At 43.2% G+C, this 17,588-nt stretch overlaps 1 protein-coding gene across 3 annotated transcripts in view; it reads right to left on the bottom strand.

The window, feature by feature from the left end:
* DNAH3 (dynein axonemal heavy chain 3) overlaps positions 1–17,588 on the bottom strand; it is a 165,512-nt gene that overhangs the window by 106,107 nt on the left and 41,817 nt on the right. For all 3 annotated transcript variants that reach the window (XM_075899422.1, XM_075899423.1, XM_075899421.1), the window contains exons 10-17: positions 15,856–16,051; positions 14,359–14,538; positions 13,086–13,222; positions 12,832–12,937; positions 12,061–12,239; positions 8,265–8,449; positions 6,213–6,336; positions 2,350–2,503 (exon numbers count right to left, since the gene is read on the bottom strand). In XM_075899422.1, coding sequence (XP_075755537.1) covers positions 2,350–2,503; positions 6,213–6,336; positions 8,265–8,449; positions 12,061–12,239; positions 12,832–12,937; positions 13,086–13,222; positions 14,359–14,538; positions 15,856–16,051 — 1,261 coding nt within the window. The remainder of the gene's footprint in view (positions 1–2,349; positions 2,504–6,212; positions 6,337–8,264; positions 8,450–12,060; positions 12,240–12,831; positions 12,938–13,085; positions 13,223–14,358; positions 14,539–15,855; positions 16,052–17,588) is intronic.

Genomic DNA, 17,588 nt, shown 5'->3' on the forward strand with positions numbered 1-17,588 from the left:
ATCTAAGAATTCTATTGCAGAACAGGGTAATATTTCAATAGAACTTATCTGAGGAAGTAGGTTTTCCCCAAAAAAGCTCATGATACTATATACATATTTGTTAGTCTCTAAGGTGCTACAAGACTACTATTTAGAGTCAGACATTTAAAGGTATTTAGACTCCTAGGGTGTGTCTAGACTACAGGGTTTTTTCGAAAAAACGTCCCCTGCGTTTAGACTGTTGCCACGTTCTTTCAAAAATAAATCAAAAGAATACAGCAGTTTTTTCGACTGTGGAAAACGTCATTTTACAAGGAAGAAGGCCTTTTTTCGAAAGTACTCTTTCAGAAAAAGGCGCTATTTAATGCAAACTGTGCTTTTTCAAAAGTATTGGTTGTAGTCTAGACACTCTTTTTTGAAAGAGGCTTTTTCGAAAGTATCTTTCCAAAAAGCCTCTTTAGAAAGAAGCTTACAGTATAGATGTAGCCGATGGGTACGTCTAGGCTACAAACCTCTTTCGAAAGAGAGTGTCTAGACTGCAACCACTTCTTTTGAAAAAGCAAGCCACTTTTTTGAAAGAGAGCATCCAGGCAGTCTGGATGTTCTCTTTTGAAAAAGCCCTTTTTGCATTCAAGAACACCTTTTTTCGAAAGAGCAATTTCGAAAAAAAGGCATTCTTCCTCATAAAATGAGGTTTACTGTGGTCGAAAAAACCGCCGTGTTCTTTCTATTTAATTTTGAAAGAATGCAGCGGCAGTCTAAACACAGAGGAAGTTTTTTTTTAAAAAAAGGCCACTTTAAAAAAAAAAACCCTGTAGTCTATACACACCCCTAAAGATACACATAAGTAGGGTGACCAAATATGCTGAATACAAGACACCTGGTAAAATTACTCATATTCAAGAAAGTTTAATGGCAAGAAATCAGAATTATGAAGTACAAATGTTCAAATTAAAATCAAGTCGACTGAACCCCTTTTAAAAAGAAATTCTGCCATTAGATTCTTTTTATTTCTCTCTCTATATGTAAACAACTTTTCCTGTGGGGCAACAGAGTGAAGTCATCACATTACTCTGCATCACCCCACCCCCCATCAGAGCAGAGTCCCCAGAAGGGAAAGCGGAAGCATTACTCAGAGCTCCCCACCAGTCCCTCCTCGGGGGGGGGGTACCCTGGGTTTCCCAGGGTACCCCACTGGCCCCCGGCTCCCCTGTGCTCCAGGGCTCCCATGCTCTGGGATCCAGAGAGGAACTACCACCTCTGCCTGCCTTGGGCCAGGCACTCCAGCCTCATTTCCACTTCCTGTGGGTCCCCTTGGCTACAAATGGCAAAACAGAGCCAATAGGAGCTGCAAGGCTCTGTGGCCGCGCAATTGGTAAATAAATAAAATGATGCAGACAGTTAAAAGGTTTCTCAAAGTGGTTTCATGGATCAGTTTGAGAAACACTGATGAACAGGCACAGTAGGTTGAAGGCAGTGAGAGGAAAAGCATGTAAAGCACAGATGGGTGGGCAGCAGAGATGACACATAACCAGCCACTGCCTTCCTGCAACCAGAGCAAACTAGCTGGAAACTGGGTGGAGAGCCTGCTGGTCAAAAGCAGGCAAGCTGTAGGGTCTGCACTGATGGACCAGCAGAGGGAGCAGCAGTACATGCACACTGCAACTTTACCTGACCACTAGTCTTGCACCCTCAGATAAATTACTGGAATGCCCCACTCATTGTCGGCTGGTGGGTAATGAGGAAGGATCCAGCCAATAGTAGGACCCACCAGTACAGATGTGGTGGAAGAGACAGAGGCCAGGGGTGCTCTCCCAGCCAGCTCCTTTCATCTGTCTCTTTTCCATATGGTTTTATGAAAAGCAATCTCATTTCAGGCACATTCTATTTTCCTGGCACAACCAAACCCTTATCCTTATGATAAGAGGAAACTGTATATCGAATTTGGTGGTCCTAGTTCTTACTGTTTAGGAGGAGTTTTTGAACAAACAGACACACTCATACAAGGACGGATGGACACACACTCTCAAATACATAGCAGATAACTGTAAATACAGTGAGCCCTCGCTACTTCGCGGTTCGACCATCGCGGATTCACGACTTCGCGGACTTTTTGTATGTATATATTATAAAAGAAATATATCGCGGATTTTCCGGAAATTTCGAAAATAGCCGCGATATATGAAGACCCCAAATACGTAAATATGGTGTCCCTACTTCGCGGATTTTCAGCTATCGCGGTCGGGTTTGGAACCTATCTACCGCGATAAACGAGGGTTCACTGTAAACAGGATATGAACCTAAGCCTCTATCTTACCTAACATACATTACAGATAAACTTTTCACATAAAACAGGTGAAAAATACTTGCCTCAAATTCCACTAGTGCATTATCCAGGTTCTTACTCAACTCATTAAATTTCTCAACGTTATTCTTCATTTCTTCCATGGTCATGACATCCCGTTTTTTGTAACTTTCTACTTCTTTAAAATAATTTTCAAGTAATGCCTCAAATTGGGAGCACCTAATTAGAGTCAAAGATAGCTCAATAATATTACATTTTTCAGACTTCTGGTTATTTTTTTAATTACAAAGGGCATTATAAAGTGAAATCTAATCTCAAAATTTAGGATGTGTAAGTAAAGATGACCCTGTAAACATACATTAACTAATTAATTAATCAATCTTCACAATAGCCATAGGAGGCTCCCATTTCACAGATGAGGATACTGAGATACAAAGGTTAATTAATTGCCCATATCCATGCAGTAAATTAGTGGTAGAGACAGGATTAGAACTCGGGACTCATTTTAAAATGTAGTCCCATGCTCAGTCATCTAGGCCTTGCTGCCTTTTACTAACCACATAGACAGGTATGAAGCAAAATACAACAAGGAGAAAAGAGGAGGTTACTCACGTTGGCTATAACTGACGTTCTTCGAGATGAGCGTCCTTGGGGATGCTCTACAGCAGTTGGCAGTGTCCCAGTGCCACAGAGCAGATTCTTCCTAGCAATGCATTGCGAGGATCGCGCATGCACAGCTCCCAACACTGTCCAACACTACCATTCATGCGCAGTCACCCTCTCCTCAGTTCCTTCTCTATCTAGAACCCAGCCTGGTGTAAAAGTATTTTTTGGGGGGAGGCCCGAAGCAGAGGGCAGGAAGAGAGGGTAGTGGAGCACCTCCAGGGAGACACATCTCAAAGAACGTCAGTTACAGCCAAGGTGAGTAACCTCCTCTTTGAGAGAGAGACGTCCCTAGGGGTACTCCACAGCAGGTGATGGCAAAGCAATTTGTCTCATGGAGGCAGGGACTTCAGATCTGGCAGGTAAGCTGTCGTTAGTATGGCCTTTGCTACTCTTGTAGAGTGAAGAGGGCAGGCAGAAAGTGCATAGTGCTTAGTGAAAGTTTGTTCTGATGTTCATGTAGCAGCAGCACATATATTTGTGGAAACCATTTTCATATTTATCTAGAAGCCATCTTGTATAACAGAAGCCATTTCAGCTTTCTGCTTCTGCACGTATACCAGAGTAAACTTTCTGTTACCCCAGGACAGAGGCCTGCAAGATGAGCTATTGGAATGTATTAGTTGAGCTGGTTACGGTACCTGCCCACCATCCTTGCAGATAAGGCTTCGCTTTTCTAAGTTTAATTGATTATTTCTGTAATTGGATATCCTGATATCAGACTGTTTGCTTAAGGGTATACTAGGATTGATTGTATTAGCAGCCTTACTGGGCCCGGCTCTGCTGGGACCACGTTTGGCTCACTTTGCCTTATTGATCAATAAAGCTGCCTGGTTAGCCGCCTAAACTGAGAGAGGCCTTTGCTTCAACATATTGTCAATGGGAACCTTCCTCAGGTATGTGACTGAAGTGATGACTGCTCTCGTGAAGTGTGCATGGACTGAGGTAGGCGGTGATAAATGATTCAAATCGTAGCACATTGTGATGCAGTCAGATATCCAATGCACACCGTGATGCAGTCAGATATCTTTGAGATATCTGACGCCCCTTGCTATGCTCCGCAATGGAGACAAAAAGTCTTGGGGATGACCTAAAGGGTCTTGTTCTGTGGAGGTAGAAGGAGAGGGCCTTGTGGACATCAAGTGTGTGCATCTGTGCCTCAAAGGGGTTGGCATGAGGCTTGGGAAAAAATACAGGTAAGTGAATTGTTTGATTAAGGTGGAAGGTAGAGCGTACTTTGGGTAAAAACTTCAGATGTGTCTGTAGAGAGAATTTGACCTTAAAAAAGATGATGAACGGTGGGTTTGCCATTAGGGCAGCCATTATTCCCACCTGACATGCTGACGTTATTGCAACTAGGAACGCCGTTTTGAGTGTTAAGTGGAGAAGGGCGCATGTGGCCATAGGTTTGAATGGAGGTTTTGTGAGCATGGTTAGTACCGGATGTAGGTCCCATGGTGTCTGTGGGGCAGCACAGTCAGGATGTAGGCCTTTGAGGAAACATTTGGTTGTGGGATGTGCAAAGACCGTGGTGTCATCGATAGTCCTGTGGAATGCTGTTATTGCTATGAGATGTACTCTGATTGAGTTCATGGAAAGGTGAGTTTGCTTGAGATGCAGTAAGTATTCAAGGATTGCAGGTAGGGGGAATCCTCTGGCAATATGTTACAGGAAGCAGCCCAATGTACAAAATGAGACAGTTTGTTACTGTATGTCTTCCTTTTTTGCAGGGGCTTTGCTGTGGAGGAGCACGTCCCATATCTGGTCTGAACACTGTAATTCTATGACCACGAACCATCAAGGTACCAAGATTTGAGGTAAAGCATGACAAATTGTGGATGGGGAGCTTCAGTGCCTGGTTGGAATAGTATGCTCGGGTTGTGTAGGTGTGTGATCGGGCAATGTAGGGTCACTCTGTTCAGGATGGGAAACCACGGTTGCCAAGGCCAACAAGATGCTATTAGGATAACACTCGCTATATCCTTTCATATTTTGATGAGTTGCCTGTTGAAGAGGGGAAAGGAAGGGAATGTATAGAGCAGGTGATCATCCCACTTGAGGATAAGAGCGTCTCTGAGTGAGTGCTTTCCCATTCCCGCCCTGGAGCAATAAAGTGGGAACTTTTTGTTTGTTCTGGTAGCAAATAGGTTTAATGTGAGGGTATCCCCATTGCAAATATCTCTGCTAGAACTGAATGGTCAATCTGCCACTAGTGATCTTGTGGCAGGAGTGTGCTTAGGGCATCGGCTGTGGTATTTAGGGCTCCAGGGAGATGGCATGCGCTTATGGAGATGCAATGAGTAAGGTACCAGTTCCAAAGTGATATGGCTTCCGTGCATAGGGCATGGGATCGTGCCCCACCTTGTCTGTTTATATAAACATACAGGCTGTATTGTTGGTATATAGCCTGATGTGTCTTCTGGTGATGTGAGGTAGGAAATGTTGGAATGTGAGCCATATGACCCTGAGTTTGAGGACATTGATGTGTTGTGTCTTCTCTGCCAGACTCCATAGGCCCTGGGTTGTAAGGTCTCTCATGTGTGCTTTCCAGCCCATGAGAGAAGTGTCTGTGGTGAGCCCATCATCCCGGGTGAGTGATCTTAAGCAGCAGGAGAACAAACTTGGGGATGAACCACATTTTTGGGGGGGTTGGGGTTTTTTTGCAAAGAACTTGGCAGACAGCTAGGGAGAGGAACTTAGAATTAACTAATCTACTTCTCTACAGAGAACTATTGAGGAACGAAGAGCACTGCGGTGGTCCATCTTGAGCTGGGGACGGTATGAAGGAACAGAGGGGAGGGTGGCATGCGCAGTCGTGCGGTAGTGTTGGACAGCGCCGCACGCCTCACACACCATACATGCGCAACCCCCAGTGCATTGCTAGGAAGAATCCGCTCTGCGGCACTGGGATGCACCGACAACTGCTGTGGAGCACTCCCAGCAACATCTCTCGAAGAAGAACATACACTTTCAGCAAAGTATATGGGGCGTAATTAGGAATAATGGGATGAAATTATAAAAATCTTAGCATCACCATTTCTTCCATCCTTTAGACCTACTCAAGGATAGGGGAAAATCCAGCCCATCCTGCTTAATGATATTTTCTGAAACATAGTTTAAAATCTCAGTACTAAAAAACAGATTTTCCTTCCACTAGCAGTTCCATTGACTTGCCAATACTTCCCTTTTTGTGGGTCCCAAGCCTTTTCATTTCTTTTAAACTCAAAGTCTTAGCTCAAGGAAATGTCCTATTTTAATAGCATACCTTTTAATCAGAGAAACTTCTGCATGATCCCTCCTGCTAAACAACTGGGTTCTGCTATTTTCAAAGATTATCTCAATCTGGTCCGGCCAGTGGAAAACATTACTATTCAGCTTTATGTCCTCGGCTACAATTTAAAAAAAAATTAAATTACCCTTCTAGGAGCAGCAATGACTGGTGAAGAAACATGAGACATATGACCGCCCCACCACATGACTCCTTCCTATACCACCTGGGGGAGGGCCAGGACAATGCCTCTGCCACTCCACACCAACCTTTCCCTGCCTCTTCCCACCTCTGCCCTGCCTCTTCCCCCAAGCCTGCTCTACCAGAAGTGTGGCTCAGAGAACTAATGGGGAGGCCTGGAACCAGCAGCAGGATTTGCGCCCTCCCCCCCGCCCCGCCGCTCACTGGCATTGGTGGCAGAAATTGCGTGACGTGGCTCCACTCCCTAGCTACTGGCTGCATTGCTCCACTTCCTGTTAGCAAGTGTGGGGAGAGGTCCTGCTCCTTCCCACAAGCGAGGAGGCTGGGAGCCAGGGAGCAGAGCAATATTGCTCTGCTCTCTCCTGGTGGTGTGAGTGAGTGCAAGGGACTCAATCTCTGCTGTGGGTGCCAGGCCCCTGCTAGTCTCCTGAGCTGCCCTGAGGCTCTAGCCCATGGGCGTGCAAAATATGGCCTTTGGGGCCACATCCAGCCCGCAGTCCCCCAGAAGCCTTTGTGCAGTGCTCACACCCTCAGCACAATCTGCCTAGGTAAGCACCTCCCAGCCAGAGCCTGCCTCTGGCACCCAAGCCCCTCCCTCCCCACAACACTCTGCCCTGCTACACTCCTGCCCCATGTAGCCCAAACCCTGCGCACCCAATGCCCCCACCCAAGCCTTGCACCCCAATACCCGTGGAATGAGGTGTAACAGTTAATTTGAACTAAGGACTTAGTTCGAATTAACGTTTGACTGCCGCGTGTAGCCGCAGGCAGTTAGTTCAGACTAGTGGGATTTTAAAATGGTGACCGGACGGGAACATGCAAATAAAGCCTGGTATATTTAAATCCCGAGCTTCATTTGCAAGTTCAAATGCCTACATTAGCCTCCCTAGTTTGAACTAGGGGGCTAGTGTAGACATACCCATAGATATCATTGAACATCCCAGATGCAGATTTAGCTGTTTAGCTTTGTTTCCTAAATAGTTTACCGTGATGACAAAATACTGACATCAGTTCAGGAATACTGCATTATATGCATGAAGCTTTGACTACATGAGAGAAATCGACCAAAGTAGGTAGCTCAAATAACAATGCTGCTATAGCTATTCAGCATAATTTAACTAAGTGGAATAAGCTAAATCAGAGAGACATATTCTTATTCCAGAATAAGGGTTTTCACACAGAGGCTTATATTGAAATAACTATTCCAGAATAACTATTTCAGTAAGGCATTGTCTACACTATATGGAAGATCTTCTGGGGTCAATCTTCTAGGGTTAGATTTAGTGGGTCTAATGAAGACCCGCTAATTTGAACTGAGAAGGTGGCCTAAATGTCCAAGCACAGACAAGCCCTTGGATGTGCACTGATTTTCATTTCTAAACTATTTTCAGATAATCCTGAAAATGCTTGCAGGAATTTATTAAACTGACAGAAATATTAATAAACAACATACCAGGCTACCTAATTTTGCCAACACAGTTGTGAAGAATGCTAGCTGAATCATTGCACATATTATACAAATTCTCTAAAAGAGATCTCATTTCATAAATCTCTCAGAGAGAAATCACAGAGAAGAAGGAATGTGTGGGCAGGACAAAGGGGCAGGAAATCTTCCTGCATCTGCGCATCTTTTCTCTCTAGAGAATCCTTTTGCTTTGCCATCTGCTTTTTTTTTTTTAACTTTTCATTAGCATAGTAAAAGTTGTATAGTTTTTCTAGTTTCCTTTGATAAAGAATAAATAGAAGCCCTAATTTTATATGCATGGCTATGTGTGTGTATACACACAGAGACACATAAATATATATTTTCATCAGGGATACTTTCATATACAATATTTTAAAACATACAAGACAGATCAGCATAGTCCATCAAGAATTCCAGTCTGTACGCTGCTTCAGAGATCTCACGTCTCAGCTTAAAAACAGTAACTTCACTAGCTTTTTTTAAGAATGCCGTAAGCTCCACCAGCTCTTCAGTGTTCAAAGGCACCTCACTGACTTTGTCTGCAATTATGTTGTATTGGTTGCAAATACTACAACAAAAAAGAAAGCAGACATTAATTATGATGATTATTATTATTAATGAAGATTAGTGCAGGATCTCATTAATGCAAATTGCATGTCAAAGGATACTAATGCATCTTTGCAAACAAGATATTCTGATTAAGACACATAACAGATATGCAATAAGAAAAGGCATTCCATTCCAACATCATCTCACTTTTTCAAAATGCAGGACAATGTAGCACTTTAAAGACTAACAAGATGGTTTATTAGCTACCCCAGACTAACACGGCTACATTTCTATCTACATTGTCCTGCATTTTGCTTCAGCTACCCCAGACTAACACGGCTACATTTCTATCACTCACTTTTTCAAAGAGTGATAGATCTATATAGTAGAATACCTGTTACATTGGCATTAAATTGGCAATGCTTGCACACTAAGTTAACAGCTCTTTTTCAATTTTAGGGTATGTCTACACTACCAAGTTATGTCAAGGAAACTAATGTTGACATGCAGAAGTTGCCACACACAAAAAAAAGTTGCCAAAGCATGGTTATACTTGCTCCCTCTGTAGATCCCCCATTGACAGCGGGAGAAATGCACTGTGAGTAGATATCCCACAGTGCCTGGCAACACACTCTGTCTCCAGGTGTTGTGGGACCACGCAACAGAGCACAGCATCTTGGGATTGTTCAAAGCATCCCTTCCCTTCAGGCATCACTTTGTTTAGAGACCTCTGGTGTCCTTTGACACCTTTTTACCAAATGACGTTCTCTGCTGTGCACTCCGGAATCTGCAGGGAGAACAAATGGATCCCTCACTTCTCTAACATGCTGTTAACTGTGGTGAGGACCTCATGCATGGCTGCAGAGATCATCTTGAAATTACTGACAGAGGAAGAAGACTCAGAGGAGCCTGACAGTGTGCACGACAGGAACAGTGGCATTTGGCACTCATAGAACAGCTATACTGCACTGATTTGTGGGATATAGCATTATGCAGTTGTGTGATGATGCTCAGTGGCTACAAAACTTTAAGTTGTGTAAGCAAACTTCCTGGAGCTGTGTGCTGAGCTGGCTCCCACCTTGCGGCACAAGGACACCAGAATGAAAGCTACTTAGCCTGTGCTGCATGGTAGTCAAATGCACTTTTGGGAGACTGAAGACAAGATGGAGGTGTCTCTATGGCAGGCTAGATTTCACTTAGGACAGCATTCCCCTGATTATTGCAGCTTGTTGCACTTTGCATAATTTCTGTTAAAGTAAGTGGGAATTGTTTATTTGGGACGGAGCACTAAGCCACAGTGCTTGGCTGCAGAGTTTGAGCAGCAAGATACTAGAGTGGTTAGAGGAACTCAAAGGGCTGCTGTCAACATCAGGGAGGCTTTGAGTGCGCACTTTGAAAATGAGAGGCACTGAAATAAAACTCAGTTACAGTTGCTTCCATGCTGCACTCCTCCTGCACGCCCCCACCATGCAATTAAAAAAAAGTGTAGAATTGTTCTAAAAGTGTCACTTTGTTCATCAGCAAAAGTGGCGAGGAGTCCTGTGGCACCTTATAGACTAACTGAAGTGTTGGAGCATAAGCTTTCGTGGGCAAAGAACCACTTCGTCAGATGCATGTAGTGGAAATTTCCAGAGGCAGGTATAAATATGCAGGCCAGAATCAGGCTGGAGATGACAAGGTGGATCCAATCAGGGAGGATGAGGCCCACTTCTAGTAGATGATCTGGAGGTGTTAATTCCAAGAGAGGAGAAGCTGCTTTTGTAGTTAGCTAGCCATTCACAGTCTTTGTTTAATCCTGAGCTGATTGTGTCAAACTTGAAGATGAACTGTAGCTCAGCAGTTTCTCTTTAAAGTCCTGAAGTTTTTTTGCTGCAGAATGGCTATCTTTAGATCTGCAATTGTGTGTCCACGGAGATTGAAGTGTCCCCTACAGGTTTTTGTATGTTGCCATTCCTAATATCTGATTTGTGTCCATTGATTCTTTTATGTAGGGACTGTCCAGTTTGGCCGATGTATATAGCAGTGGGGCATTGTTGGCACATGATGGCATATATTACGTTAGTAGATGTGCAGGAGAATGAACCAGTGACAGTATGGCTGATCTGGTTAGGTCCTGTGATGGTGTTGCTGGTGTGTGGGCACCGAGGTTTGTTGCATGGATTGGTTCCTGAGTTAGAGTTATTATGGTGCGGTGTATAGCTGCTGGTGAGAATATGCTTCAGGTTGGCAGGTTGTCTGTGGGCAAGGACTGGCCTGCCTCCCAAGGCCTGTGAAAGCGAGGGATCATTGTCCAGGATGGGTTGTAGATCACTAATGATGCATTGGAGAGGTTTTAGCTGAGAACTGTAGGTGATAGCCAGTGGTGTTCTGTTGGTTTCTTTCTTGGGCTTGTCCCATAGCAGGAGGCTTCTGGGTACACGTCTGGCTCTGTCAATCTGTCTCCTCACTTCCTTGTGTGGGTATCATAGTTTACAGAATGCTTGTTGAAGATCTTGTAGGGAGACCTACACCTACACAACAAAATTCCTCAAGATGTCTACACTGCATGTATGTCAACAATACAGGGAGGGGAAAAGAGAAAAATTCTTCATGGAGCTGGACATTTTTTGTCATTGAAAATGGCCACTTTCCATGACAAAAGTCTCATTGTAGTGTGAATGCTCATGGTGTTGTTGACCAAAGGCACTTTTCCTCAACAAAACTTGCCGTTATAGACAAGCCCTTAGAATGTACTGTTTCAAGAGCTGAATTCTTACAAAGAAAGACATCCTTAAATGAAGAAATCAGCAGCTCACTTATTCTCCTGACATCTACAGAAGTAAGAATCCTGTATACAATTTAGGCAAAAAGGTAACATTTACCTAGAGATCCTCAAACTACCCCCCAAAAATGAACATGGATAAATATGGGAGAAATACAGAAGAAAAAAATGACGCCCATTGCATATCTTTTTCCAGGAATGTGTTTTCTTGTTTCAGGTTTGGACTAAGCACCTTTGTTATCTGTACATGCACATTACTCCAGACACCTCAAGTACAACCCAATTCCAAGAGTAATTATCTATATTTACTAATGAGAAAAGGGATTTCAAGTGAAACAATTATACCAATAGATTAAAGCTAAAGTCATTGTAAATTTTTTACTGGCTAAGGATAGAGTTCAGGGCCTGTGGTTTTCTTGCAAAAGTCAAGGATATCATGATGTCCAGAACAGGGAACTTTGGTCCTTACTCTGCATTAGATGGGCATTAGTTCTTGCAGGGGAAACAAAGAACCCTCAGACTGATTCCTAGCAAGTCAAGAAAAGAAATAATTGTAAAATATTTTCAACGTGACTCTTTTAGGTCTATCCAAATAGAACCTAATTCAGGAACTTTTAAAAAATGTTACTTTTATTAACACAACTTTTATTACAGAATGTTTCAGGTTAACTTTACATACACAACATGAGGTCTTTGCAAACCAGTGCAATGTTGTGTTAATTTACAGAAGCCTATGGATAGATATATCTCATTAGCGCTATAAAAATCCATCAGATGAATACTGTTTCTTTCAGGAATGCATACAGGCACTGATACATAGCATCAACCCACAAACGTAATGATACCCATGCATTCTCACATATGCGTACCTCTTATTTAACTCCCTGTTTTCATCCACTTCAAACTCAATCAGCCTATTTTTAAGTTCTTGGGCCCGACTGCAAAGCTCCTCATTCAGCTTCAAAGCATCCAGGCAGAACATGGCGAGAGGGACAGTGACATGCATGGAGGCTATTTCTTTTTTCAGTTTTGTTAAACTATCGATCTTCTACAAAGCAAAAGAATAATCCTATTAGTTTACTTAGACTCCGCAGATGTGAAATGCTATATGAGAGCACAGAATTATGTCAGATACCAGGTAGATCGTATATTTTGAACAGAAATATGAACACTCTGTTTACCCATATAGGGCCCATACAACACCAAACCACAGAACCCAGCAGGAGGTACCCACCAGTGAAAAGTCCACATGGATGCTAAGGCACAAGTTGCCTGCAAAAACTGCACTGAGCTAGGACCCCAGCTCTACAGGGGTGGCACTGAAAGTGCGTGGGGCTGACTAAGCCAAGGGGAACAGAGGGACAAAGAGAGGATGTGCTGAATCAGCACACATTCTGGGAAGCCTCCTTCAGTGGGGCTCTGCATGGAACATAGTTCTTTCTTCCCCAGCATAACCTGGCATGGCTACCCTATGGGCAAAGGGGGATGTAAATTGTCCCCACTCCTCTGTACCTGTAAGGGTGAATCAAGGCCTTAGACTAAAAGGCATGGAGTGGGAAACTTGTAATCTCTGTCTGAAAACTGCCATGCAAATGTTTGCTGTTGTATGAGTGATTAATAATAATCATGCTGTATGTTACCTTAGTGAAATCATCTAGAGAATGGCTTTCCTTCAAAAAATTGGTAACATCTTGTTCTGCATTGTTGTTCAAAAGATCACTGTATTTCTTGTACACATTTAAGTACCTTAAACAAGAAGAGGGTAAAAACACACACACAATTGCCCAAAATTAGGCTTCTTGGCATTGGGAAGGAAACATGCAAAAATTACACTGATGCTGTTTTATATGCTGATTAATCCAGAAAAGCATCAAAGTTAAAAGCAAAAACTTACTTCTGTGGACCAACCACGTTGCTGTCAAATATCCTGGCAGTTTTGCTCACATATTCTGAAACCAAAGATTCATCCACTTTCACGGTATGAAGAGTAGGATTATCTTTTTTTAATTCTGGAAAGAGCTGCATTTCTACCTAGAAGGAACCCCACAACACAAATACAGCATAGTACAGAAAAGGCAAGAGCATTTTGCTGCTTATACAGCCATGGTTAGAAGAATAGAATTATACCTATATAGTAATCTGGCAGAAACAACATGCTGCAGTGCAAACACAGACTCTGCTTTAGCAAAGCAATTAATACACACCTTAAAAATAGGCTTTAGAGCTTTACTGAATCAGGACCATAATCAGGAGTAAGCTCAGAATATTAATTGGGCCACTGAAGTTCAAATATCACATACTAGAAAACGTATCTAGCATTGCTTGGGTCCTTCAGAGCAGAGGTCTGGTGGTGTTGGGGGGTACAGGAATCAGGGCAGGGACTTAGGTATGTGGGGGGGGGCTGGGGGAGGACTAAAGGCAGGAGGCTGCAGATGTGAGAGGTGTAGGATTCAGGGCAGGGGGTTGGGAGGAGAGGAGGCTCAGGCAAGGCTAGGGGCCTTAAAGCAAGGGGTGGAGGTAGCCACCTGCTTCTCCACCCCACCCCACCCCACTCCACCCCACCTTCTGATTTCTCTCTGGGTTGGAGGGGGGCCAACGCACCCTGCCTGCCAGCTTCTCCCCAGGACTAGCATGGGGCAAGACTAGACATGCGCTCACCCTAAGATTTCTTCCCAGAAGGGATGTAAAAGTGTAACCATTTAAATAGTTAACCAAGAAGCATCAGCTTATTGGTTTCTGTTACAGTTACATGCTGAGTACCTGGGAGCTAGCTTCACTGCAGGGCCTGCAATATAAATTTTATACTGCAGAGACCACAGTGAAGCTGGCTCACCAGAATGGCAGAGGCTACTGGCCCTGCTCCTGAGGAGCCAGCTATTATCCTGCACTGCGGGCTCTGCAGTATAAAAGTTATACTCCAGAGCCTATAATAAAGCCTCCCCAAGAGTGGGGATGACAGCCCCTACTGGGCACGCTCTGCTCCTGAGGTAAAGTTATACCGAAGATCCTGCAGTATAATTTTACGCTAAATGCAACAAATTGACAGCCGGTGGATCAATCACTCCAGCGTCAATCCCCGGCGTAGCATAGACAAGGTCTAACAGGTTTCATCCCTTACGCAACATTATGTGCAGAACACAACCCATCTCCCTTCTTTTATCCTGTACCTTCGGAAGTCCCTCTGAACTCCGCAGGATCTCCATGAAGCACTGGTAGATTAAATTCCAACAGTCTTCCCAAAGTGGCTGAAACACAATTTTGGGTTCTTCCATATAGAGTTTGATTAGTAGTATTTGGGGGACAAAGAACTGCATTTCTTGATATGGTTCTTTAAAGTCATTCCCATCCTGAAGGAAAAAAAAAGAACAAAAACAATAAAGCTGAACTAATTTGAGCATATCATGTACAAATCAAAGTTATTTAAAAATGACTTAAAATCCCACACATAATCTTTAATACACTGAACTACTAGTATATTCCTTCTGGTCTACAGCTTAACCTCTTAGTATACGTCTAAACTACATTCTATTTTCGAAAGAGAATATGCAAATTCAGCAGGAATTTGCATATTTTCTTCTGATCTCACTTTCGAAAGTGGATCTTTTGAAAGTGAAAGTAGTCTGGATGTGGTTCTTTTGAGAAAAAAACCCTTTTTTGAAAAAGAGCGTAAACCTCGTTTTTTAAGGAAGAGCATTTTTTTCCAAAAAGGGTTTTTTTCCCCCCCCAAAAAATGTGTCCAGATTACTTTAACTTCCAAAAGATCCACTTTCAAAAGTGATATCGGAAGAAGATATGCAAATTCCTACAGAATTTGCATATCCTCTTTCAAAAATAAACATAGCTTTAGGATACTGATCGCCCTCAGTCCTCACTGATTCAATGGAAGTAAATCCCTGATCACCACATAGTATCAAACCCCTAATGATTGATCATCTTTTTTAATGTTTTCAATTTTAATGATTTTGTTTGTATCCCAAATGTTTGCACAGCACCTAATGTAAAATCTCGGGGCCTCTACTAGGTACAAATCATACATCATCATCATCATCATCCAGTTACAGCACCTAGCACAAGGCGCAGCTCCACACTTCATCAATATGTTTCTGTGGTTGTTTACCACAATCCAGCAAAATCTGTGCTATTTACAATTGTTTTGTGTAGCTAATCCTGTAGTGATACAACCATGTTTTGAAGGGAAGAAATGATAGGCACTCATATGGTGGAGTCATAGAACCACATATATTAATAAGTAGTTATTACCTGCGCACAGACATGACATTATGGGACAGAATTAGCAAAGCACTTAAGCACTTTTTACTTCAGTAGAACTACTTACAGGCTTAAAGTTAAACATGCAAAGTGCTTTGCTAGATAAGGGCCTATCTAAACAGCAAAACTACAGAAATGCACACCAACAGCTGAAAATTTATAACTTGCTATTTATGGTCTTAATCCTGCAAACACATATGCAAGTGAAGAATTCTTGATAACACAGAAAGGCCTTCTGAATACCAGAAAGGATTTACAGAATTAGGCCATAAGTTTGGAAAACAGAAGGAAACCTTATCATTTACTCTTGAAAAAGTATTTGATTTGAAAAATTTACAGATTCCTATTTTCACATCAGAATGAAAAACAGCAGCAGCTCACTTCATTCCATATACCTTGTGTATCATAAAAAATTCCAGAAGGTCTTCCAAAGAGTTAATAACCATCTCACGTAACTGTAATGACATGAGATTTGCAACAGAAGCAAAATACTCTTCAATTTGCTTAGGGGAATCATAGTCACTCTGGGGTGCCAAATGAAGCCACATCTCCTTCTTATCAATAAAAAGGGATGCACAAGTTGGGATCCACCTACAATAAAACACAAAAGCAGAAAACATTTAAAATGGCTATAGACTTAACATATATGTAATGAAACCTCAACTCAGCAATCACCCAAACGGACAACAAAACTCAGCTGTGTAGGAGAGACTGGTGTTTAACTGAAGGTCAAACAAAGTTGGACCAAAAACCTTGAAGACTGATTACTTGATTTGGGGATGGCTAGTAGGCCTGGTCCATAGTATTGCCTTCATCATGTAATGGCAGTGCTTAGTCTATCAACACACAATCAAATAGAGTTTGGTCTAGCAGGACAATTTTCAGTGTGATATAGTTTTCAATCCCTTCAGCTAGATTTTTATAAATATTATATTATTTTTAAGTATCCAAAGTCAATTTAATTTAAACTTATAAAACCATGATGGCAACTGACGGCACTCAAGTAAATTGGCTCATGAAAGCAATTCCACTGGCCTATGCCTGGAGCCTAAGAGGAGGTGGGGAAGCTGATATCTGTCACATGACCCGTCCCATGGGATGGGAAGACATACTTTTTTGGGTGATTGCAGTAGAACAGGAATGGAGGAGGTAGTCTTTAATTCCTTACCTCCCTGTTCATCTTCATTTAAGAGACAGAACAAAGGGGAAAGAAGCAGTAGTGCAAGTAGACCGCTACAGTCCGGTGTGCTGTACCAGCTAGGGATGTGAAAAGTTACCTGGTAAACTGGTAAGCATCATCTATTAAGCATCACCTGTCTGGAACAGCCCCTGTCTACGGTGGGCCTGGGTGCATCACAGGTAGGCACTGTTCCAGTCTAGATGGACTGTGCGCTGCCCTGTGTCCTACCCCAGCCTGCATCCCTGTAGGATTTGCCCTCTACACACATCTCCCCCTCTCTGCTGCACCCCTGGCCCATTGCCCAAGTCCTATCCTATCCATACACCCCCACGAGGTCTGCAGCAACTGGCTGAGAGGGGAACCTAACTTCCAAGAGCACCACACAGACCCCACTCTGTCACTGGTGACTGGGCAGAAGCTGGCATGACAGGCTGGCAATTGGCAAAAGCGAAAGCCAAAATCTCCATGCTTGAAGCAGCAAAGAGAGACCCCCAGATCACCCTCCTTTACCAGCTGCAGCAATACACATGCTGAAAGCCAGGGTGAGCGAGTGGCCGGAAGCCACTCTAATCCTGCTGCACTGCTGACAAAGCCCCCTGAGACATTTTAAATCACCCAAGTGGCAGGCAGGGCCAAAGGACACGTGAGGGGAGCATGAAAGGTGGCATGGGGCCAGAGGATGCTGGGGGCAAGGCATGAAAGCAGACAGTGGCAAGTTTTGATGCAGCCAAGCCTCGGGCCAGGAATATTCCTGGTGCCAGGGCTCCACAGGCCCATACAACTAGCTGCCTATGGCAGTAAGCAGACCTAAGTATGTTGACTTGAGCTAGGTCATTCACCGAGCTGAAGTTGCATACCTTAGTGTCTGTGTTGAAGGCCCTAAATGTCTGTGTTTTCTTTCTGCAGCTAGGTGTGGCCCTGCCTTTGTTCTCTGCTAGAGGAAGCCTT

This window comes from Pelodiscus sinensis, chromosome 16, assembly GCF_049634645.1.
Source record: "Pelodiscus sinensis isolate JC-2024 chromosome 16, ASM4963464v1, whole genome shotgun sequence".
NCBI classification, from domain to species: Eukaryota; Metazoa; Chordata; order Testudines; family Trionychidae; genus Pelodiscus; species Pelodiscus sinensis.